The 26,016-nt window shown below is 38.6% G+C and overlaps 1 protein-coding gene across 5 annotated transcripts in view; it reads right to left on the reverse strand.

The window, feature by feature from the left end:
* Positions 1 to 26,016, reverse strand: part of LOC121514907 (inositol hexakisphosphate and diphosphoinositol-pentakisphosphate kinase 2-like) — a 103,495-nt gene that overhangs the window by 31,521 nt on the left and 45,958 nt on the right. The window contains exons 17-27 of one of the 5 annotated variants that reach the window (XM_041795329.1): positions 25,229 to 25,411; positions 24,534 to 24,675; positions 23,097 to 23,320; positions 22,370 to 22,497; positions 22,125 to 22,239; positions 20,699 to 20,806; positions 20,452 to 20,568; positions 17,294 to 17,434; positions 16,985 to 17,093; positions 14,545 to 14,694; positions 10,652 to 10,714 (exon numbers count right to left, since the gene is read on the reverse strand). In XM_041795329.1, coding sequence (XP_041651263.1) covers positions 10,652 to 10,714; positions 14,545 to 14,694; positions 16,985 to 17,093; positions 17,294 to 17,434; positions 20,452 to 20,568; positions 20,699 to 20,806; positions 22,125 to 22,239; positions 22,370 to 22,497; positions 23,097 to 23,320; positions 24,534 to 24,675; positions 25,229 to 25,411 — 1,480 coding nt within the window. Of the gene's footprint in view, positions 1 to 10,651; positions 10,715 to 14,544; positions 14,695 to 16,966; positions 17,094 to 17,293; positions 17,435 to 20,451; positions 20,569 to 20,698; positions 20,807 to 22,124; positions 22,240 to 22,369; positions 22,498 to 23,096; positions 23,321 to 24,533; positions 24,676 to 25,228; positions 25,412 to 26,016 lie in introns of all 5 variants that reach the window. The other 4 variants (XM_041795328.1, XM_041795330.1, XM_041795331.1 and 1 more) reach the window with 4 other exon arrangements.

Here is a 26,016-nt window from a genome sequence, read left to right on the forward strand (position 1 = left end):
TCTGCCAGACAAATTCATCAGATTAAGAGAGCAGATGCTAAAATGTCAGCAAGAAGATATTTGAAGCTGCTGGTGCCTCTGGAGTCTCACCAACCTCAAAGTGTAGGATACTCCACAGGCTTGCAGTTGTGCATAAACCTACTATTTGACCACCCCTAACCAATGCTCACAAGCAGAAATGGTTGCGATGGGCCCAGAAATACATGAAGACTCATTTTCAAACAGTCTTGTTTACTGATAAGTGCTGTGCAACGCTGGATGGTCCAGATGGATGTAGTAGAGGATGCTTGGTGGATGGCCACCATGTCCCAACAAGGCTGCGACATCAGCAAGGAGGTGGCGGAGTCATGTTTGGGCCAGAATCACGGGAAGAGAGCTGGTAGGCCCCTTTAGGGTCCCTGAAGGTGTGAAATGACCTCAGCAAAGTATATAGAGTTTCTGACTGACCACTTTCTTCCATGGTACAAAAAGAAGAACTGTGCCTTCCGGAGCAAAATTATCTTCATGCATGACAATGCACTATCTCAAGTTGCAAAGAATACCTCTGTGTCATTGGCTGCTATGGGCATAAAAGGAGAGAAGCTCATGGTGTGGCCCCCATCCTCTCCTGACCTCAACCCTGTTGAGAACCTTTGGAGCATCCTCAAGCAAAAGATCTATGAGGGTGAGAGGCAGTTCACATCAAAACAGCAGCTCTTGGAGGCTATTCTGGCATCTTGCAAAGAATTTCCAGCAGAAACTCTCCAAAAATACACAATTTCAATGGATGCAAGAATTGTGAAGGTGATATCAAAGATGGCTCCTATGTTGACATGTAACTTGGCCTCTTAAGATGTTTTTGATTGAAATAGCTTTTGATTTCAGTAAATATGACCTCCTAATGCTGCAAATTCAACAAATGACCATTTTCAGTTTTTTTGACCCTATAAAATGTTTTTAAACTCTGTTGTGCGTAATAATGTGGAACAGTGCATTTTGAGTTTTTTTATTTTCAAAAAAATATAGTTATCATTGGGAGGTTTGTTATATCGAATTTGAATTATGCTCTAACAGTTGATGACTTGAAAATTATACTAGCTGTGATTTGCATTGAATATTTAGGAAAATCAGAGGAAAATGTAATTTGCATGATAATTTGGAACGTGGTGTATTTTGGACTGTATTTTTTGATTTCTCATCAAAACTTTCTCCAACTGGATGCTGGCCAAACCAGCTATACTCATTAAACAAGATATGACCACTGTTCAACATCAGAGCTCTTCTTGCCAAGGCTTTGATGACAAAAAAAAACTACCTACTTGTCTTAAATTGATAATACAAAGCCTCAGGAGGAAGTGTTTTGGTGGCTCAGCAGACTTTGATCTCACTCTTTACGTTTGTTAGCTGACATTAATCCTCACCTCCAACTGTTTCTCTATTTTTTGTGTTACTGTGTGCTCCAAAGCAAGAGTGGTATAAAAATGACATAAGATGACATTTATTGCCTCTTCCTCCTCCCTATCTCTGCTGCAGCCACTCCGTGAGGATATCAAATTCAGCTCACACACCAAATGCAGCAGGAGCTGAAAACACTGATGCTTCACTGCACCATTCACTCAAGGATCAACCAGCACATCTGAACACACAGACGGCAATGCAGGGAACAGAAGAGGGTGGTATTAATTTACAGAATAAATTAAAATCAGAAAAGCCAACGAAAGCGGAAGATAAACTACTGAATGAAACCACATTAAGTGTCTTACATACAGTCGTGTCTCCTTCCTGCAGAAAGATAACTGCGTAGCTCAGTTAGGGTGACATTTGTGCCAAGACGTGCTCCAGAAACACTTAACTCAATCACTAGTTTATGAACAAGACTCCATTTAATAAGTTAATTCAAATGAGGGAGGAGATGCTGACCCAAATCTTTCAGCAGACTCTCAAATATCTTCCATTTGGTCAGAGAAAAATATTTTTGGAGCCTCGAGGGAGTCGGCAGTGCCCAGTCATGACCCTCCTGCTGTGAAGGCTAAATTGGTGCCATCAGTATCTGACTCTTTTTTTTTTTTTTTTTTTTTACGGAGCTTGTTACTGAACAAATATCAAGTTTTGCAGGCCTTCTGTCTGAATGCATTGCTCAGGAAAGAGCATGTACACAATGCAGGGAGACGAGCCTTAAATTCTTCCACTGAAGAGTTTGTTTGGCTGGTCTTCAAAAATCCACCCAGCATGCATGCAGAGCAATTAGTCCTCTCTGTGCAGATTTGTTTAGACTGTTTAACAATGTCAAAAAATTGACTTCTGCTGGTTTTGATAGTCCTAGAAATCACCTAATAGGTGTCCAATTATGTGCAAGAAAGGACCAAGGACAAGGCAGACGAACACACTTAAAGTCACAGTGATAAAAAAAAGTTAAAATATTCCAAGTTTTAATCTGAGGTCTTGATGTCAGTTGTGTTTTCCAGTACTTGATGTGGCTGCCATTATTAGAGTGACATTTCAAGACTCATTCAGTGTTACATGTATTCCTGAACCTTCTGGATTTGTCTGACTGAGTATACTTATTAAGAAATGATAAGAAGTGTGAAAATAATCAGCAGTATACAGAGGTATAACTTTTCAGCCCACAGCTCTGTATACTGCTGATTTGTGGGAAGATCTCTCCATGGAGACAGATGTTACTGTTACTGTTTTTTTGTCAAAGAATTGTGTATTCCCTCTAGTTGTCATATCTTTTAGAATCACATACATCCAAACTTTCTATTCTTTTAAAGCAAGACAGCTATTATAATGCTGCAGGGATGACAGTTTTTTGGCCAACACCAAAAGTTAGCATTGTGTAGTTTCATCAACAAAAAGTCTATGGGTTATTTCCATGGTTTTCAGATTAAAATAAGGTATACAGTGAAAATAATAAAAGTTTATGACACTTCGTTCATCACAAATGAACACTACTGTCCTCATTTATGAGCAAAAATGCAATCAGCAAAAGTAAAAAGCTACTGTTAGGCTATAAAGGAACTACACCATGGTTGACTGAGTTCAGTGCCACCACCGCTGAGTTTCCATCTTTTCTTTTGCATTCTTTATGAAAAACTTTCTCATTACTGTGACTGACAATTGCAAAGTTAAACCCTTTGCACACTGAGTCTGTTTTTTTTTTTTTTTTTTTTTTGAACAAATTACCACATAGTCAAGTATGCATACTGACTCTGTAACTTTCCATGATGAGTATTTTCATGGCAGGTGATTACGGCTTGTCCAAGTCATTTAAAAGGGCAAACGACCATTCAGAACAGCAGTTGCAGCTCCCTTTTTTGCTTTCTCCCTCACATTGAAAAAAATAGAGTGTCAACTGTGAATTTCCCTTCAGGGATTAATGAAGTATGACTTAACTTAACTTAAACTAGGGCTGAATGATTTGAGAAAATAATCTAATTGTGATTATTTGTTCCAATATTGCAATTGTGATTTGATATGCATTTTCTTTTTTAGTTCCTCATATTATGCATTACCTAAGCATTAAATCATTCTATAATTTAACCAGCATCATATTAAATAAATACAACTAGGGCTGAATGATTTTTTAAAACATACTTAATTGCAATTATTTACATTCATATTGCAAACTCCACATGAATTGTTGTGTTAAAAGGAATGTGCTTATATCATTTTGTGGAGAAAAACATGTACAAAAACAAGAAAAATGTTTTTTTTTGTAGACTTTTTTAAAAACGACACTTCTATGTTTGCATGATGTGTAGAGTATAAAATCTCTGCTGCTGATGCTGCTGCTGCAAAAAAAAGTATTAAACTGGTATTTTGTCAAACATTCAGATTGAAGAAGTATTGCACCTTCGATGACTTGAAAATTGCAGTTGGCCATATTGCAATTTAATCTAAATTTCGATTAATTGCCCAGCCCTAATTAAGTCTTCACTTTAATACTGTGCTTTGCCTATGATGTGGTTATTAGCTATGGAACATAATAGCTAAAGAAAACTTGATCAAAGCCCCTTAACAAAGAGACTATCTCTCCAATTTGGCAAAGCGCCAGGACTCATGAGCTTGTGCAAATGACCTAAATAAGTGTCTCTGTCAGGATGGACAGATCCAGTGTTTTGTTTAACAAAGAGCAGAATGAGCCCATTTTTCCACCTTACTGCAAATTTTTGCAATGAATATAAAAATTAATGCACCTGACTTGGTGTGTAAAATGATGTTTTTTTTTGTTGAATTACGGAAAAAACCTAAGTAAATAACAGACACGGTATGTAAAGACCTTTAAAACTGTTTCTGTGAGAAACACACAAGGGGTGAAAGGCGACTAGTAGATGAGTTTAGATGTTCCTGATGACGTTTAATGTCACCCTGTAGTCCTAGTAAGCTGCTTATTGGCAAGTGCCAACATGAAAAAAAAACATCACAGATATTAAAGTTTTCTGAAAAACTTTAGAATCTCTTGAGAAAAGGTTTACCTCACACCTAATTTTGGGTATGTAACCAAAAACTTGTTTTCAAAAGTCCCTTAGACTTAAAGACTATTGAGCTTAAAGTACTAAAATGCTAACTAACTTCCAGGTTTAGAGCTCAATATTGCAGTACTCCATTTATGAGGGTGATAAAAGACACAGTATGCCTTAGCTGGCACTCAAGCTACGTTACAGCCAGGCTGACAAAACAAACAGCTGCTGTTTAAAGCCTTTTGTTGAATACATAGATTTAATATGAATAGCGCTAAGAAGTATGAGATGGTTATACAGAACCTATAGTTGCTCAAGTAGCAATCAAATCTTTGCTATTCCTTTACAAGCAACAACAAAAGCAAGCATGTAGGCATACAGCTGTATTGATAGGCAAAGAACCAATGAGATAAAACCACACGGATCAAATCTAATTTAGCTAGAGTAACAATGTGCTTATGATGGAAGTTTAAAGACCCTGTAAAGTGAAATCCAAAGTTTTTGTCTTTATTGACTAGATATGTTGGAATAGGGTTGCTGTAAACATGTGAAAACACTGAGATCTATGTGTGACTGAATTTTGGATTGAGACAGAGAGTTTTTCACCTCTTTCCTGACTTGGTTTAATTTGGGCATGGCAAATATGTGGGCTCATGATGTCACAAGCCCGAAGTCAAAGACCAGTTAATCTCAGTACAGTCTGTTATAAGCTGATGTTACTGCCTTTACTGAAAGTGAACAGTTAAGTGCTCCTTTTGTTCATTGTGAGGTAAATTTGTCAAATCTATCTGCGACAGTGGCCTATGGATCATTTAAAGCATCATAACAGAGATTTGAGCCAGAAAACAGACTTTTTCTCTTCTTCTAAGGTCAACAAAAGGTCAAGAGGCAGGCTAATAGTGTGAGTGCTTTCCTCAACTCAGATTTTAGCATTTTTTTAATTTGAGAGGATTGTATTTCTCCTGAGTAGGCGTGACTTCAGCTCATTCAAATGACATGCCCACACCATTCTGGTGCAGATTTTACTGCCTCATTTTTCATGGCTTTGAAACTTAATCTTATAAACTTAGAGGTATTTCATTTGACTGAAATTTACCCTGGGGTTTCATAACACAGTGACCTATTGTACAATAAACCTAAATACAGATTTATTTTCACTTTACAGGGTCTTTAAGGTGCTCTGCAGCTTCACTGTGAGTTTAAGTTTGTAAAAAAGGCACCTTTCCTGCTTTCAAAGCCACTGTTGCACCCTCTGGCAGACATGCAAAAAGAAGACAAGAAAAACTGGAGCAAGTCTTCACTTGGACATGAGGTGGAACAGGTTTGCAGATATGCCTGAAAAATGCAGGAAAGGAGGAATGCAGAGGCAGAAAACCAAACTATTGTATGTGCAAAGCTGGACTGGCAGTAGCAGTGTCCCACTGGCCCAAAGACAGGCTTAACGGGGCCAGGGACGGGGGGATGGGGCAGCAGGAAGCGAAAGGGGTCTACAGAGGCTGACCGTGCAGAGACTCTGGCAGCTCCTGACCAGACATCAGCCAGGTCTTGAGGAGGCGGAGGTGGTAGGGACAGTGGCGCAGGTGGTTAGCCGTGGCCCCGTCCACAGCCAGAGGGGCAAACCCCAGCAGGGCCGGCTCAGCGGAAAGGAGCCCCCCCGGCAGCTGGACTACACGGAGCTCGTCTGATGGCTCTGAGGGATGAGAGGCAGAGCGGGGAGAGAGGAGAAAGAACAGTAGAGCAGGAGAAGAAGCAGGAGGAGTGATAGAAGGAGAGCTAAAAGAGAGGCATGACTACACATAGGTAGAAGTGAGTGTCTATAATGAAAGTTTAAAGCTTTGAAGTATAATCAAAATACTGCAGCCTCCTTGAACTTTAGGCCTAAGCACATCAGTATGCCTAAACCTCGACAACAGAAGCTCCATAAGCCCTCTTTTTCCATTTCAAAGTGGTCAAAGTTTAAATTCAAGAAAACCAGAGGTCAAACACAGGCAGAAGGGGTCAATATGAGTCAATAATCAATGACATCACAGGATTAAAAGGGTTCAATGACAGCACATCTGAGACGCAGAATCGCTTAAAAAACATGTGAACCAAAGATTTGTCAATAGTTCTGGTTATGCACACCTTCAAAAACAGCTTAGAAAAGCTGTGAAAACCCATCATGCATTCCAGGGCTTTTTAACCATTACCGGTTACATGAATGGAGACTTTTCAATCAATATCCCCAAAGCAAAATTTGAATTTGAGATTCAGCATGAAGGTCCGACCAAGCTGGATTAAATAAACAACAGCCCTGCAGCCCAGAACTCTTCCAGGAGATCCAAAAAAGTCCAAATTCGAAATACACCTTGTGAGAATTTTTGCTAACTTGTTTATTCACCAACATCACAAAGAGCCTAAAAACCTGCAATAGCTGACTCTTTTTTGCTTTCTCTTGCAACTCTGTGGTAGCAGAAACAAGCTGTATATTCAGCATTACTTTAGAAGTAAATGCAGTACTTTGTTTTTTTTAACATTAGACAGATTGTTATTGATCTGAAGTTGTTTCTCAGTCTCAAAGGAATCCAAGTCCAATATTTCATCCCAATCTTTAGATTACCCTCAGTCTTTCTGAATCAACCGTTGATATAATCCTGGTGCTTCAAAAACATGTGATTTCTCATGTACAGACAGAACTGCCAACACATGCTAGGCTGGTCCTTAGCCTCTCATCCAAATCCTTAATACTGCTTAGTCATATTCTAATAATGTCCCAGGCCTTGTGTTCAGTTCTTCACATTGGAGTAGCATTAATTTACAACTTCTTAGTCTATCAGTGCCAGCCAGGCTGCCTTCAGTAAGCTCCTCCATGAATGATCTTCCTGTACGCATGATGGAACAAAACTGCCTAAAAGCACATTTTAAGGATATAAAGGGTGAATCCCACCACACAGCAGTTAGCATTTCCAGATAAAAAGAGCTGAGGAAGGCTGTCTTCAAGCTACTAAGTTACTCACCAGTGATGCATACAAACGATTGAATTACAGATAAAACAACCTTTAACCTCTTACAACCCTGCTTCCTCATATGTGGATACACAGCAGGGTCTTAACAGTGTTATCCACTAAATAATTAACCCACTATCCTCATATGAGGACATCTTTTTGATTTCACTATGTTAAAATAAAATGTTACGTTTTTATACCTATCCGGTCCTACTGATCCTAAATAACTAGGTGAAATAAAAAATGTCCACCAAAAAACAGCTCGAGTCTAACAAGGTTAAGAAACAGATCTTCCATGTTCTAGACAAAATGTTACTGCAGAAAGCTTTGCAATAGTTGTCAAAGCTGCTGGACTTTAAGTTACAATGGACAGTTTCACAAATGGCCAGGAATAATTTTAGTCAACAAGTAGAGCAACTACTCACTGCAGTGTTTAAATTCTGAGAAAGAAGAAAAAGGCTCTCATATCAAAGGGCTGTCAGAAACTTTTCTTTTAACTAAAAAACTGCTAATTACAAACTTAGCTGATTAAACTGTCCAGTTTCTAGTTCACTAGTTCGAAACTTGTGGGTCAGGACCCAAAAGTGGGTCACAGAGCTTGGTTTGGTTTTTGATATCAAAAAGGGAAAAAAATGGCAGATTGTCTTTCTGAATTATTTATGAATTTTCACTGTGAATTTACCTGAAATCTTGGAGGATTTCACCCTGTAAACTTTCAAAAGAAATCTTAAGTCATTTTCTCTAATTTTTTGGGAGTTTTCTACAGACTTTTCACAGAATCTTTCAGTAGCCTTCTACAGGAGGTTTCCAGGTATATTTCAGGATTTTTAACTAGGAACAAGAAGAAGTTTTGAGAACCTTCCAGGAAATGTTTAGAAATTGTATCTCAGAAACATCTAGAATCTTCTATGATACTTGTATGGAAACTTTGGAGTATTTACTTCAGTCTTTGTCATGTTCTGTACTGTTTGAGATCCAAACATCACTATGCTTCATTAAGTAAAGCTGGTTGAAGAAAAACGCAGAACATTTGGGTCATGATTGCTCATTAAGGATTTGTGGGTCCTAAAGCAAGACTACATGAGAAACACTGCTCTAGTTAATGTGTTCAGGTTTCTGGTTACTATTTTAGAGCAGAGAAAAGCAGAATTTCTCCATATTTAGAGATGCTTAAATCCAAACACTTCTGAGCATTTTTCCTTTAAAATTTAAAATGAATCTGACATTTTTATTCCCTCTTATTAAATTGTCACAGATTAATCAGTAAGATAACAAATCATTTCAGTCCCACACAATGATGTCCAAAACAACAATATGATTTGCTTTAGAAGAACAACAACAATATAAGGTAATGAATAAAGGTGAAAAAAGAAAATTCAATGAAAAAGACAAAAATAATACAACCAAAAAAAGAGCAAAAAACAAGCAAACAAAAGATATATTCTGAGACTGTAAGAGTTGTTTAATGAATGATTTAGGGCTGTCAACAGATTATAAGCTTCTTAAAATCAATATCAGTATTGCTGAATTTCAACGGTCAATTGTGATTAATAGCTGTTTTAATAATCTTTTAAAGTTTAAAGGGATAATTTGGTATTTTTGAAGCTGGGTTGTTTGAGGTACTTGGCTTTATTAGTGCCATTATCCTCCAGAGATTTCAGTGAGTGATGCCCCTTCAAACACGACGTCTGAGTCTTAATGTTAAAATGTGCAGAACATCGCTGCTGGCTCTATTGTACGCTTCATCAGAAATTTTTGAAGCATTTTAATTTTCACCCCTGCAAAGGGTCTGAATACTTATGTCAGTGTGATAATCTTTATTACCATTTTTAATGAAGTTTCAAAAAGATATTAAATTCCATTTTCACTTTTTCATGATGTGGTGTAGATTAATGACAATAAAAACATTCTTTTTTTACTGTAGCATCAAGCAGAAACATTAAAAAAATGAAAAAGTGAGGGGGGTCTGAATTCTTTCTGAATGCACTAGCATCCCCAAGCGTGTCATGTATGACAGGGCAAGGCTGAAACCACTGGAGGCTTATGGCACAACTAAAGCTAAGCACCTTGTAAAACCCAACTTCAAAAATATTGAAATATGAAGCAACAACTACCAGTTTCCTGATTTTGGGATCAGTGCATGCAAATGAATGTTCATAGCTTCAATAGTTTGTGCTGTAAATTATAGCGTTTAACAATGTTATACATGAAGAAGTATGGAGGAGTACATGTACAAAATGACTCACTGAAGTCAAATGCACCCTGGTTAATCAAACAGTTTCTGAACGTTTCAGGAGTACCAAGATTGATGATTTTATCATCAAACTGTTCTTTGTAATGGTTTCCCCCTATAAGTTGTATGTTAGCCAAGAGCTTATTTCCTGTTTAGAAAAAATGATTTTGTTTTGAAAGAAAATAAGGATTGTCTTATAGGTAGCAACATCAGCTTAACCACAGGAAAAAGGAACAAAAAGTTAAAACTAAAAAAAGACACTGCACCACTGTGAGAGTACCATTTGGTCTTAAAAAAAAAAAAAACAACTTAACAGCACATCTTAAACTCTATTTTAAAAAACTGAATGTGTTAATTTTAGTACGTAATCTTACAAGATTAACGCGTTGGCACTGAAAGCCCTAGAATAATTCTATGCAAACTTGCCACATCTTCTTCTGTCCTTTTGTTTGTGTGTGGGTACAAAGCTGCAATCCAGAAAATAAATGAAAAAATACTTATGAAATCACAACACAGTATGTAAAACACAGTCTATCCCTCAGCCAGATATGGTGACATTTCTGATTTTAGAATCAAGAAAAAGTGCTGGTGAGGTTATGTTATAATGTGTCCAAGTAATTGATTATAACCCCATGGTAATATATCTGTAAAACAATTTATAGAAGATAAAGATATATTCCACATATATCATGTAAATCCAACCTTTAAAGAACAGCTGAATCAGGGAGGCAAATTAAACAGGAGCAGGCAGAGCAGGTGGTGTTAGAGGTGAAGGCCAAAAACAACACAAGGAACAACAAACACCCAAAGTGTGTTGTGAAACAGAAACTCTTCAAATTTTTTGTCATTTCAATATGGAGACGTTTAATGTAATTAACGCAGTCAAACGTCAAAAACCCCAAATAAAAACACAGGAAATGTTTTCCCAACATGCAAGATAACAGGAAAAACTGGACAAGTGCCGAAATAAACTTGAATGAAAGCAGACATACCATTGGTCGGATGCCTGGCAAACGACACAGAAAATCTCTTTACGGGCGGCATAGAGAACAGCTCTGAGGAGATAAGAAAGGTAACGGGTGTTACTGGGACTGCTGGCTCCTGTGTTGGCCAGCCTGATGCCTGTTTGTTTAGGTTAGATTAAAATAAGAGGACAAAGGAAATCAGAATGAAAGAGAGAGAGAGAGAGTCAGCCTGTCGATTCATCAACATCTGTCTGCCATCCAACACTGGTGAAAAATGAGGGTCAGCTCTGAATAAACAAAAGGGAGATGGAAAGAGGAATTAAATGGAAAGGTTTAGGAGTGGATGAAAGGAATGATGGACGTTTTAGATGAACAGTTAACATGCAGGAGTGATGCCAAGAGTGCCTCTCTTGTTGAATCCAAACTATCTTTTCTTGGTCTGCTCTCCTTGACAGTCATCTGTTTTCTTGCAGAAAGTAAAATGAGAATATTTAAATCCCTCACAAGTCTATAGAGTAGACAAGAAGCAAAACAGCAGTAGGTAAGCTTAGTTTAGCTTTAAGAAGAGTAAATAGCCAGCTTGGCTCTGACCAAATAGAACAAGCTCATGTAATTGTGCAGGTTCACACTTGACCTGGGAATTGAATCTCTAAAGCTCAGAAATGAAAATGTAGTTAACAAAATACAAAAACTGAAATCACAGCACACAATAGTCATTTTTTCTCACTGTTTTTGGTCTCCTCCCAGCACTGAGAGAAAAATGTGGCTCTTTTGCTGCGCCAAACTGCTCACAAACATCTTTCCAATGGTGCTTTTCTCCAACATCTATGTAGCAGATTAATAAAATGGGTTTCAAGAACTAATTAACTGTGAACAACCAGCAGCTATGGCTGACAAAGACAACCTCCACGAGAAAGACAATTTCCACGAGAAATTAAAGCAAAACAAATCCTTACAAGACAATAAAATCCAGGACAGCATGTGCAAAATGACTAAGATATTCCTGGTTATTGTAACATCATTTGCACCCTTCAGGAGTTCAGCTTATGCCCGATTTGCATTGGACTAGTTTTACCTATGGACCTCTGGTAATTTGTAATAATCAAGCAGGACATCTGTGGTCTTTAATCCTGTGAGGATCGATGATGTTTATAATTTTAGTGGAAAAAAATTCCTGGTCAAATTACTAGGGCTGACAGCTTCCATTCTGTTGGTCGAGTGTTTGGTCGAAAAAGCTTGTGTCCAACCAAGATCACCCTGGTCGGCAGGTTGATTGGTTGGTGCCTGGGAGTGATTTTGGTGTACCAAGTTTTTCTTTGGTTGACTACAGGCATACAAATTACCTACTTGGGTACACAAAGGTCAACAGGTAATTCCAATCACTTCAAATCGGCATCTCTGTAAAAAAGGGCGTTATCTATTTATTCATTTATTTTCACGGCCCATGCAGCTTTTCATGTGCCTTTTTCTTTTGAAAAAAATAGCAGGCAGCATAGGAGACTGTTAAAGTTTTCACACATATCGGTTATAAATAGTGCTTCTCTTTAAGATGTTTTCAGCTTTAAATAACTTAATTTTACTTATTAATTTAAATTCTGCTGTCCAAATGTGCATGCATGCTGCGCTACTCTCTTCATACACACATCACTTCTGCACTGCTTACTACAGTTTGTCTTTGCAAATGCCTGATCTTATATCAGATTCAGCAACATCTGTGAATCAGGTTAACAGTAGGACACATTCAGGGTGCAACGTGCACCTGCAGAACATGATCTGCACAATATCGCATTTTTGTATTAATTTCAAACATTAAAAATCCACTGTGCATTTTCATTGCTGCAGCTATGTTTTCCTAAAGAAATGTCTTTAGATTTGAGTACATCACAGACTTCACTAATCCTGTGCGAATGCACCACACCAAACCCTGACGTCATGGGGTAATTCACAACCAGAGCTCTACAGGTAATACTAGTCCCATGTGAACAGTACTTTAGTTGCTTTCCCTGAATAAGTAACCCACTTAATGTTAAAAAGTAAGATATGAGATTTTATCAGCTAGCATGGAGGGGGGTGGCTCTGTGACACTGGAGATCACTGTTCAGTCTTCTGGGGGTGTCAAGGGACTAACTAAGCAAAACACGGGCAAAGGAGGGGTCCACATGACAACTCTGGCAAAGTGCTGGTTCCTTGCTACCCATTGGTCTGCATGGCTGACTTGTGGAGGCAAATAGTAAGGGGATAAGGATGTCTTCACTGAGCACAGATCCTTTTTGTAGGGTACCATTATCCTGCATTTTTTCAGAACCTTTAAACTGTTTTTTTTTTTTTTTTGCTTATATTTTGTTATTTGTCTTAAACTATTAATACTGGACTTACCATTTAGAAAAAATGCTTTTATTTTGAAAGAAAACGTTGCATTAAACAACTGATTAATGGAATAAAGTAATGCAATAAATTTCTGACTTTAATCTTATCATGACTAACACAACAGCTATGACAGCCTTTGCCAAAGGCGAACTAAACTAAAATGCAGGATCAGTGATGAATTTGAAAAATATGATTCTTATATAATAAATAATGATTATATGATGACTGATAAGGAATGATTATAACACATCGTTAAATCCTATCAAATTAACGCAGATTAAAGAGCGAAAACAACATTAATGAACTGCTGCTCTAAATTACAACTATCACCAGAACTGCAGGGCTAAATGCAACAAAAGGTAAACTTCTTTCACATAGTCCCTAAAATGATTAAAATCTCTGTCCTGATGCCATCCTCTCTTCCCTCAAATTAACAGCACTACCATCAGACAAAACCCTCACCTGCCTCTCAGACAGATTAACATGATGTAACACACGGAGAGAGGAAGGGTCTGTGAGCTGCCTGCAGAATATAAACTTGCACTCAGAGTGACACCCGGTGGATAAACCCAGCAGCTCAGTTTCATGTTTTTTAAACCTGCAGTGGGGAAATGAAATCCCTGCAGCTTTGAAGATCTGTGTGCATCCAAATAGAGTGTTCTGGTAAAATTATCTGCTGCTGACTTCACTGGAGGATGTGTCATTTACATCTTTGGAAAGCAAAAAACAAAGTTATGAGATTAAACCAGCTTTGAATACAATCCAATCCAGATGTTTTGGATAAATCAACCTGCAGAAAGAGCTCCTGGTGGCTGTCAGAACAGCTTGTTTGTATTCACCATTACCATCATGAGACTGAGGAAAAATACTGTGGAGGAGTAATGTGGCTGGGGATTATTTAAAGGTGGATTATTGAGTCTTGAAAGTATATCTGTTCCAAATAACAGGCTGAGATTCTTAATGTAAGGATTACAGTAAACAGTGATTAATGAAGAAAGCCAGACCCTGGCTCCCAGACTTAAAAACTCCTTTACTGTGGATTATGAAATTAAATTCCCAGAGAGAGGATGTGTGAGAACTGCAAAAACAACATGCACAGAGAGAGAGAGAACATTTCAACACATTAAAACCCAAGCAGACGGTGGTGTTATCAGTGAGTAGAGATCTGGGGGCGCATTGATCACTGAAACCACACAGTTTAATGTACTCTAAGGCTGTATGCTCAGCATTACCGGCACAGCAAATCACTCTGTTGTCAAATCAGTGCCCTTATCATGCATGCTGCATAATAAATCTCTCAAAAGTGATGCAACAGATTGAAATTTCCAGTTCGTTTTGGGAAATGAAGCATTAGAAAAAGGAATGTAGCCTTGGTCAAAAATTAATGAAATAAATGATGAATACAGTGTCCCCAAAATCAAGGAATTTAAATCTTAAAGGTGCAAAAAAAAAAGAAAGGAAGAAAAAAGAGGATTTTAAAAGGCTAGAAAGAGAGCGTTGAAGCCTCCTCAGAGGTGACAGAGATTAAAGTCCCACCTCATGTGTGAACATACCAAACATGCCAATCTGGCAGGGCAGGCTGCCGGGGGACAGAGGTGGTTTTCGGTGATGGTGGTGGTGTGTGCGGACGTAGTCCCGCAGGTTGGGGGCACTACAGGACACCCCAAGGGCGGAGGCACTGAAGAGCCCAGAGCAGAGCGAGCCTGTGTGAGGGAGGAGCCGGGGGGAGGAGGGGATGTGCAGGGTGAGGGTTAGTTTCAAATACACACCATGCCATTATTCATAACAACTGTTGCTATGAGGAGACTCTGACATGGGTGTGTACATTTGAAAATGTACATCTGTGCGAAAACCCCATAACTCAACTTATTTTATGATTTAAATTCAGCTCTATATGGGAAGAATTCTTAATTTTGTTAAATATTTGAAAAAAAATGGTAGCATTTTGTCCTTGGCTTTGAAAACATGCAAGCTATAGGGTTTTCACAGCAGTGATTACATCTGTGAGACATGTGCATGTGTACATTAAGACTGTGTATGTGTAAACAAGAGTGGCTGCACCAGTTTGTGCAGAATGAGTCTGTTTTGTATGCAAAAAGCAACAGCCATGAGATACAACCATGTGGATAGTAATAGGATTGTTTAAGACCCCTGCTATGTACATATGCTCTGAATCTGGAGCCTATTTTCACATCATATTTCATTATTTATTAAAATATATTTACATTTTACAGACTGCACACAAAAGGAAATGTTATCTTTTGGAATACAGGGACGTAAACAATCCAGACAGCGTCATTGTTAGTGCTTCATTTCTTTGTTCTATAAACAGTATGAAGGTATGAAGAGTAGCTAACAGAGGTCATCCCTGTCACCAGCTGCTCTTGTGACCTGTGCAGCCACCGGCGGTGTTACTGATGAACATGGACGGATCACTCAGCAGCCTCACACTTACAGTACCATACATGACAAACTAACAGGCTGCACTCAGAGAATACCCAGAGGCTTTACATAGATCTGCTTTGATGTGGCACAAACACAGAAGCAACCGCTGCTTGCAGACTTATCATAATTACAGTGAATGACAGGCTGATTAGCGCATTTAGCCGGACACGTCACAACGCCCACGCTGCTCTTTTACCTGTTACTGTTTATGTTGTTTTGTTTGCCGAGTGTTATGATTAAACTTTCTTTTGGAGACTTTGCACATGTAATACTTTATAAAAAGCATCCTAACTCCTGCACATTTCAATTAAGTTTAATTATGGCTTTCAGGCTTTGCCAATGAATCAAATAAACCACCCTGAATAGAAAAGCTGTTAGTGCTGGGCAATGTAACATTGTAGAGATTTGTTGGAAGCACATGTCCCCTGATGGAAATTGTTTCCACACCATGACTCTGCTCCCCATTCTCACATTAATGGTTTTACGGTTTCCTCCACACGCCTTGAATTAGATGGCAAGCCTTCATGCTTGTGTGAGTGTCAAGGTGTTAAAAAGTTGCCGGAGGTTATATGAAAAAGTACACACAGCAATACAAGACTTTTTCAAGGGCTTATCAAAAACAGTAAAGGGTTAGAGCAGCTTAGGGGGCCGTATGTTGTTCTTGAATGAAGAAAATTTCTTACACAAAACTAAAATTGAATATATGCTTGTAAGAAAAAAAATACTCTTGGGATTTACAGTGTTGCAACTGTGTTTCTTCTCGCAAACCTAAGCACTTTTCATTCATCAGAAAGTGTTTGATTTGGGTGCCACTCAATAAGGACATAGATGAGATTTTAAGTCACTTTGAGCATGCAACCTTTCTTTAGATAGTAGTTTTACTGTATTCTAACATTAAAAGCTGTGCACTATATGAGTCAGCATAAAGCACATACCATCTAAGATAAGTATGTAGCACAGAACTGTGACACAGCTCATGGTTTACAGTCTGTTTTGCAGTATCATTTACTTGAAAATAAATTGGCAATCACCAGCGCAGTTGGTGTTTTTTTCATGCATAGACACTAGAAATAGCAGATAAAAACACGAACAATCTGTCCCCTATGTTGTCACTTTATCACCTACCAGGCCTATCTGCAGTCCCTGAACACTATGTGACACCAGAGCTCCTACAGCTGGCCGTGAACACTGCACCCCTGCCGACCTCTTGCCTGCATAGTTTGGAGTCTGATCCTGTTTGGCCGCTAAGCTAAGCTTAGGTGGAAGCTATGTGACCGTCAGAAAGAGAGGAAGAGGAGAGAGGAGGGCGATGGAAATAAAAGAGGGAAAGACAAACAGACAAAGAAATGAAGGGAGGGACAGGGAAAGAAATGGAAAAGTGGGAGGGTGAGGGAGAAGTCACAGTCGGAGCTTGTGGTGACGGGGAGGATCAGTGATGACAGCTGCAGATAAACGTGCTGGGAGGTCAGTGCCTCTGTTGGCAGAAACTCTCTCTCACCACACACACATGTAAGAAAAACACACACACACCAGGAAGGAGGTGCCCACCTAGGCCACTGGCTGGTTTGATCTCAGGAGACTGGCGGGACACGGAGGGGAAGAGTCGGTGGGAGGTGCTGCCTTTGGAGGACTGGGTGGGAGAGGTCTCAGAGAGGACCTGAGTGAGGCCATGAAGACCAAGGAGTTAAGAATGAGTAGGCTGCTACTTAAAATCAGGGACTTGGAAGTTTCCCATCCATTAACACAACAATACTTGACATAAAAGGAAAAAACAATGTAACAGCGCTAAACTAAAGAGGACAACAGAAACAGAAAATAAAATAAACTGTCTAGTCTTGTGTCACTACAGTCTGGTACCTCCATGGAGCCTGTTTTGCGGTTGCGGATCATCGGGGACCTTCTCTGGATGTTGATTGGTTCAGAAACATGAATAGCTTGGTCTGTCTGGTCCTGGCAGAGGTCCTCCAAGCTGCCCTGGTTGGGCTTTTTGTCTTCATTCTGATTATTTAGAGAATCAAACAGGACATTTTTACAACTTTATGATACAACTTCATTGAGCAGCACTTTCGTACAAAGCAACAAATGAAGAAAGTGTTCCATTTCTGTCAAACATCAACTTCAATTTTAATTATTTTAATAATAAAACCATGAGAAAGTTGGCGTTAACATTTTTTTACCAGAAGAGTTTCATATAAACTATGCATTGAGCATTCTATCATGATTTTAGTTGATTCGTGCAAACAATTTTGACAGCCTCTGAGTAGTCTCTGTCTTAAAAAGTCTCAAGAAAAGTGTAATAATTAGCATTTTAATGAATCTATTTATCTTCTTTTATTAGCAGAGTAATGAGCTATGCTGAGTAGTCCAAATGGTCCATAGCTGAGAAGCCCATCTGGCATATGTCCATCCGGTGCTTTATTTTTAACTTAATAAAAAAAAAAACAAGAAGTAGGGGTTCGACCAACGCTGGTTTGTCAGGACCGCTCATTTTTTGTAGTTAATGAGACTGATAACCAGTATTTGGAGCCAATATGCATTTATCGTGTTATACAAAATGTACTTAACGTGGCAAAAGTATAATTGCACGGTCAGAAAAAGAAGAAAAATAAACAATTTAGCTAAAGATATATCAGCATAAGAAATGGCAAAAAGCAAGACAGAAGCAGCAGGAAAGCAGGAGGTGATACTATGTGTTTACTGTGTCAGTGGCACCGAGGCTAAAGTGCTAACTGGCTGGCTAGTAGTGCTCATGTGACATCAGCCAATCAGAGTGTGTTGTGAGCAGGACATTTGGTGCGACTGCAAAGAGTGAAAATAGAGCCACAGTGGAAGACAAATTTGCACTGTAACAAAAGTAGTTCTCTTTTTGATTCCTTAATTTTACCAATTATCTGTAAAATAAAATTCTAATAGAGATAATCAGCCACATGCCAATATCAGCCCCCAATAACTGGTCTACACCTAACAAAAAGAGCTGCCACATTAATGTCATCATTCCTAATGATACTAATCAGCATCAACAAGATCCTTAATATCAGCAGCAGCATTAAAACACTAAAGTGCTAGGTGCTCATGACAGAGCTGGGACCTCACATATTAAACAGTACAGACTCTATATTGTACATATGCCAAAAGCTGGAAATGACATACAGAGAAAATAAACAAATTTATGAAACCGTGCATATGCACACCTGCAGCCAGTTTTCTCTTTATATGTCACTATCTACATGGAAAATATGGGCATATGGATCAGCCTCATTTTCCACCCTCCACATGCCCATATTCAACCTTAAAAAATCAATGCAAAGAACTCCATGAATTAAATGGTAAATGGACTTGAGCTTGTATAGGGCTTTTATAGTTGTCTGACTATTTGTAAATGGGTCACACCTACCCATTGACACCCTTTCACTGTATTCACTCCACATTCACACACTGATGGTAGCAGATGCTATGGAGAATCAGCCATCAGTATTAATCCCTTGCTATCCCATATGCATCTATATCCATTTACACACCACTGACGAAGCAAAGGAAGCAAATTGGGGTTAAGTCCCAAGGACAAATCCACATGTGACACAACATTCCTATTGTGGGACAATCAATGCTACCTACTGAGCCAGTAGGAATGAAAATGCAAACATGGAAAGAAAAATGAAGGAAATAAACTCAAGGAGCCTGTGAGTGAGGTGTCAAAACATCCACCATTCATCATTACACATGAGTTTAACAGCAGTTTTTACATGTTCACTAGCTTTTTCTGGCTTTTGCTTTAATAAAAGTAAGAGGTTATATCTTAATAAATAGTGTATATAAATGGTTCATTTTAGCTTAGTAATGTTTAAATTTTTTATTTTTTTTTAACTGTGTATAGCACCTTGCTAGCTCCATGTATGAATGGTGCTCTATAAATAACATGCTTTGTCTGACAAAATAAACATTTGCTTCGAGGGTCTTCTGCGTATTTTTATAGAGTTCAACACAATCAAAGGAATTTGTCGTCACACAGAAAGTCAGACGCCACTACAGCATAAAAACATCCCACATACCAACGAGGCAGGATATAAAATTTTATTACAGCAGAGATGTTTGTTATTTTAACCCTCCTGTATGTGTGACAGCACTGTGACCCACAGAAGGATTTAACCTTTTGAACTTCTCCATAGTTTGGAATCATGTAGCTTTAAATGGAAATAGATTTTCCAACAGAACAGTTTCAAGTGTTTGTTTTGACTGGGAGGATTTTCATGGTATTGGCATTATCCACTGGTAAAAGAATCAAATGCATTGAGTACTTGGTTAAAGATCGGGTGAAGTTAAATGCCTCAAGGTTACCTTGTGCATCCAACTGCTTTTGGACATTCTGTTTGCAAAACAAACATGGAAAAGGCCAAATATCTTTTTAATTCCAGGCTATAAAACAAAAAATGGAGAGCCCAAGGAACCGAATAACTCTGAAAAAAGAAGTGACTTTAACAAAAAAAGAGTATTACAAAACTTTCAGTACATTTAAAATGACTGAAGAATAGGTAAAGGCTTCTCTATCAGTAATTCACAATTAACGGTTTATCAACTTGAGAGCCCCGGAGAGCTTTTATCTTTTTCAGCTACACCCCTGCACTGTCAGTTTCCCAAAAAAAAATGGAACAGTGTCAGACGAGAAGCCGGGATAAACGCTAAAACACAGAGATAACTGCCTAAATGATTTATCTCTTTTCAGATACAGCTCTGCAATTTTATGCATCCTCTAGTGTGGAAGAGAAGTTTTTAATGAAAAAGAAAAAGGCTGATTTATCTCTGTGTGGTGTGTCAAATGCATAACACTTGGTAGAAATTTCCAGCAAAAGAAATTTGGCGGACATTATTCAGCTGTGTCCAAGCTTTTCTTTTTGTATTCTTTTAAAGCCTGCTCCTATTTGTGAAAATAGAAATCAGGCACAACTAAAGACTGTCACCTGAGGAGAATCAAATTTGCATCAACCTGGGAAAAAAAAAAAAAAAGGAAAGAGACGCACCTCGGATGAGGCTGGGCGGAAGCCGAAGCCAAGAGGTACGTTCTCCTCATCTTCACAGCCTTTGACCCCAGGACTGAAGTGAAGCTCAACATGGAAACGCTCCTCTGAGGAAGGATCCTGAAAATGACAAAAAAGGGATTAAAAAAATCAAAGATTATCAAATAGAGAGAAATTAGCAGTGATTTAAAGGATCATAAATGACACGGCTGCCGTTGCTGCACACCCATACAGCTCTTTAACCACTTACCTTATTATTGTCCTCATAAAGCATAATGACGATCTGTGTCATGTAGTTGAGTTCAGATACAGCACTCAGATAATCCATTGCCTGTTTCCACTGCTGGTCTTTCTCCTCCTAGGGAAACACATGGAAACTGGTGTAACATGCACATGTTTTATACTAGAGGAAAAATGAAATATAAAAATGTATGACATAAAATGTAAAGTTTGTGAAGTTATCTTTTGACATTTTTTAAATACCTAAAAGTATGTAGTTATGGTAGATATGATTAGTGTAGCTACAAAGGGTTTTTTTGCTATTAATTTGAATTGTTTTTACATGCCCTTTTCTAGTTAGGATTTTGCTGTGTGTGTGTGTGTGTGTGTGTGGGGGGGGGGTGCCCATCCAAAAGGGAGCAAAATAGATAAAAGTCTGAGAAGTTTTTGGGTAAAAGGAACTTTGATTTGCTTGCAACTGCAGCAATTTAAAAAAGATGCATATCCCCCCCAAACAAATCTACAACTACAATAAATCTCAGTTTGTAGATCTTCTGTTATTGAGGCCAAGCAGGCACAAAGACATCCAGTATTGCATTTTTGCTTGTCTAAAAAAAACCTCTGTTTCAGCCCTGCTCAGAACAAGCTGTTTCTGTGTCTGTGGCTTTAAATGTTACTGAGCTGTTTGACTCCGCCTCTAACTATACCCCTCTCAGGAAATGGAGGGCAAGCAGGGAGGGCCAACCAAATATATATTTGGTTACATATTTTTGTTAGAAAAGCCTGAAAAAGTGTATTTTGCATAATACGAGACCTTTAAATCTCAGCTGCTGCAGTCTTCTCTCCCCTTCAGTAGCCACGTCCAAAGAAGCCAGTAGCTCTGTGTGACCTGAACCTTTAGCTTTTTGTGACTTTGTGAATCCTGTGATTTGACTATGTTGGCTTTGAAATTAGACTTGGTAACTTTGTGCTTAGGTTGTGATTGTTAAATTGTCAATTATTGTTTTGTTTATATTATTAAGTTCTTGGCAGCAGTGAACAACCTCCTTGTTAATTTGTTTGTTACTCACATCAAGTCAATTAAACTGCTGCTTAACTTGCTTTATTTGTAGTACTGGCTCTCTTGGGAGTGGGTTGAGTGGGGCCATCCCACTCCTTGTTATGTCCATCTTTCCCTGGACTGGGACATAAAAACTGCCATTTCTTTATCATCATGTTGTATTAGTACAAACAGAGCCTGTGTTTGTGTCTGAACTGTAAGTACTACTCATTTTACTCTTTTACTTATCACGCTTCTACTTAATACTTTATGAAACACTTCTATTGTGTTTCATGTTTATCTGGCGCCCTCTGTGTTACTCTTTGTTGTGATGGTGGGGTAACCTGGCACCTTTCACCTCTTATAAGACTAACCACTGTGGCCTTGTGGACAGAGAGATGATAAAATGAGAGCGTACATCTAGCAGGCCTCCGTAGCGGAAGATGCTGAGGAGCGAGTGGACGTGGCTCTCACTGGTGAAGTAGAGACGTGTGCGGACGTGGCGACCAGGAGACATTACACCCCGAGAATACCTGAACACCAGAAGATGGGAAGAGTTAACACAGTTAACACAGCACAAGATATGCTTCCTGAATAGACACAGACACCAACTGTGCATATGCTGTAGCCTATATATACATGTAAACTTGTTTGCACTCTCACAGGGGGTGCAGCTTGTTGACGGCCTCATCCTCATGGGTCCTCTGCAGGTCCAGCTGGATTTTCTTCATCAGAGGGACGCAGTAAGCCTGAGCGATGTCAAGTTTCTCTGCCTTGGTGATGCCATACTCCTGATGCAGATGAAATGAAAGGCTGTTTGAACTTTCCGATGCTTCTTTAATCTGTTTATCATGGTCAAGAGGCATCTCATCCTTATCTGAGCTGAGGAAAATATGCTGGACACACCACAATCTCACATCACAGAAGACAGATAAAAAAGCTGCACATTCATGCACGAAAGGCTTAATCTACAAGAACAAGATTCTTCTGCTGCTGTCATAAAACTTCCAAAGTACACTTACATTTTTCTTTTTAACTGACAGTTTCTAAAGGTGTGGTTTAAGGTGTATTTTGATGTTCAATGCTGAGCCACTCAACGTTTATTAGTTACCTCCTCCCCCAGGGATCAATAAAAATTGACTTTATGCTCAAATTAACTGCAAGACACCTTGTAGAATTTGTGACACATTGTTAATATCCGTAACCTCTCCAGCTGATTGAAGTACATCATTTAAGTTTTCTTCTTTGGCATATAAATCTTACAGTTAATTCTAACTTTCATTTTAAAGCTTTTGGTAAGAAATATGAAGTAAAAGCACACTATTTTCTCCAGCTGTGGCTTTATCTTAAAAATTCTATATAAAGCTCAATCACAACATGCTCCTTTGACCTGTGGTATGACTATGTCAGCCAGGGCACGGGACAGTCTGAACAGCTCCAGCGTGTCCTCCAGTCCTAGCGAAGCGTTGTGCTGCGAGTCGTATTTGATACAGTCGTAGATGTCTGGGATCTTGCTGATGTCGTAGCGCCCATTCTTCATACGGAAGTCTCGCTCCAGTTTGGACCAGCGCTGCAGCATCAGCTCCAGTGTCTCGCTGTGGTAAAGCTGCAGGTCTGAAGAAAAGGACAGGATGATTAATATGGGGATTTTAAACATAATTAAAATGTTAAACAAATACAAGGTGAACAAGCATATTTAACCGTAAACATCAGGATTTTTAACCTTAATTTTTGTAACTAAGCCTGGTGTTACTAAATTTATAATCACAACTATAAAAACTAAGTATTTCTCCGGCTTTGAAACTTTTGGAAACATTTTAAATAAACTACACAGCTCTACAGTGCATTAAGAAAGTATTCAGACCCACCCCACTTTTTCAGCCCGATGAAACAATTGTTAAAATTCACACTGAGTACCACATCATGACAAAATGATAACACAATTTGAGAAATGTTTGCAAATTTATCTTAATTATAGCTCAGGTGCCTCCCATTTCTCTTGAAATGTTTGTACACCTTGAGTGATCTACCTTTGGTAAATTAAATTGATTGGACATGATTTGGAAAGACACACAGCTCTCTACAGAAGGCCTCACAGCTGACAATGCATATCAGAGCAATAACCAAGCCGTGAGGTAAAGGAAGCACAGGGGCACTACATTCTGTATTTAACACAGGAGTAGTATTTTTTCTATTTAATATAGAAATTTCAGAGCAAAAACTTTACACACCGTACCTTTAACAGGAGCTAAAGTCAATCCTTTTTTTGTATAATTGCATTTCTATCAAACTTTTTCTTCTCATTCTCAGAATTACTTAGGGGTGAGTATCATAAACCGGCACTGACGTAGTAACGGTAACAAAACATCTGACACCCAGCGGGCTGAATTACAACACAGATATCAATACTTCCTTTTAATACTCTGCCACCTAATGAAAGGCAAGAAATATGTTATGGAATTTGTGCAATTCCTGTGTTAGGCTGCACCAGTTTCCTTTTATATCCCATGTTTAACTGGCACCGTATAAAAATAGTACTGCAAATCATTTATGATACCCAGACAGCTTTTGTTTTCTTGCTGAGCTTCAACACATTTTTTACCCCCCAAAAGTGTCGTTCAGGCACCGGCACCATATAAAAAGTATGGATTTAGTACCGGGATCGGAAAAACGTCAGAAGATATCCATCCCTAGAATTACTCCTGTAAACATTTATCAAACAAAAAAATGTTGCTTTAATGTCTCTGTCTACGTTTGTGGTGAAAAATTATTAAGCTTTAAAATATCCTATCTAACACACACTAAATTAAATAAATGTTGAAATTACCTGCCGACTTTGGATCCTCTAGCCTCTTGCGTATTTGTGATGTGAGACTCTGGATGAGAGCGTACACCTTGTCGCAGGTTTTAACTGGATTCTCTATAACCTTCATTGAGTTCACCAGCGATGGGCTGCCAGTGGGAGCCAACTGGGAAACATATCAGACATAAGAAAATGCTTTAAATAAAAACATATCAGAGAATGTTGTCAGGAAGGTCTTATCAACAGTATAAACATGGAAGCTATTTTTGTGCACTTTTTTTGCAGTGAGGACTTTACTCTCTGGATGGATGTTTCACATAGAAAATGCTGTTATTAATGCAAAGACATTCTCCTGGTACTCTTGCATGGTCAAATGAGGAAGCTACTTATGGTAAAAGAGATCAGAAGAAGTTTTTTTTTAAATATGATAGCCATATACCATTTACTTTCTTTGTCAATCAAATGCCATTCAGTTCAACTTATATATTAATCTCTGTTCCATAACTGATGGAAAATTACATATTTCACAAACGGAAGGACTCCTGCATAATACTTTCATAACTCTTTGGAAAAGCTGAAATGTTTTAAGAATGAGGACTCCAGCTGTACAAACTTGACATTTGGAAACTTCTGGCAAACAGGTAGTTGTGCCAGTTGTATAAAGTTTCTTATCAAATCAAGTGATTTCTACATTTTTTCCTCTCAGGTTTGCTTCATACCTTCTGATAGTCCTCCTCAGTGAACTCCTGATCCTTCTGCATGATTTCATGCAGCATAGCCTTCACCTTCTGTTGGCAGCCAGTCAAAGAGTCGCTGTCGCTGTCCAGCAGCCCATTCATGTTGGCACTTTTCACCATCTGAACCAGGATTGGAGTTAATTCTCCTTCTAGAGCCAGCAGACCCTAAAGAAAAACCAGAGAAATTACACTAAAGTCAAGGACTAACACTTCTTCTCAAGCCATGCTTTGAAATATATGCACATGTGGCATAAACATAATTTATTTGAGCTCAAACTCAACATTTATTTCCTTTAAATACTCAAAGGATGCATCATATTGTAGATGTTTTGTCTAACCACTTTTGCTGTCTACTGTGGCTCATTTGTTCTTCAGTACCACTGGTTGATCAGTATTCCTGGCTACAATTACACCGTTAAGACAAAAGAACACTCCAAGCAACTCAGAGAAAAGGTTATTAAAAGAGTTAAAGTCAGGTGATGGATACAAAAACATTTCCAAGGCACTGGACATTCCTGGAATTCAAACTGAGTGACAGTGCAAGAAGGAGACTAGTGAGAGAGGTCACCCAAGACACCTTTGACTACTCTGAAGGAGTGACAAACTTCAGCAGCTGAGCTGGGAGAGACTGCATACAACAACTGTTGCCCAGGTTCTTCACCAGTCAAAGCTTTATGGGAGAGTGGCAAAGAGAAAGCCACTGTTAAAGAAAACTCCCTAAATCTCAACTACAGTTCACCAAAAGACATGTGGGAGACTCCATGGTCAAG

Source organism: Cheilinus undulatus, linkage group 9 (genome assembly GCF_018320785.1).
Source record: "Cheilinus undulatus linkage group 9, ASM1832078v1, whole genome shotgun sequence".
NCBI lineage: Eukaryota > Metazoa > Chordata > Actinopteri > Labriformes > Labridae > Cheilinus > Cheilinus undulatus.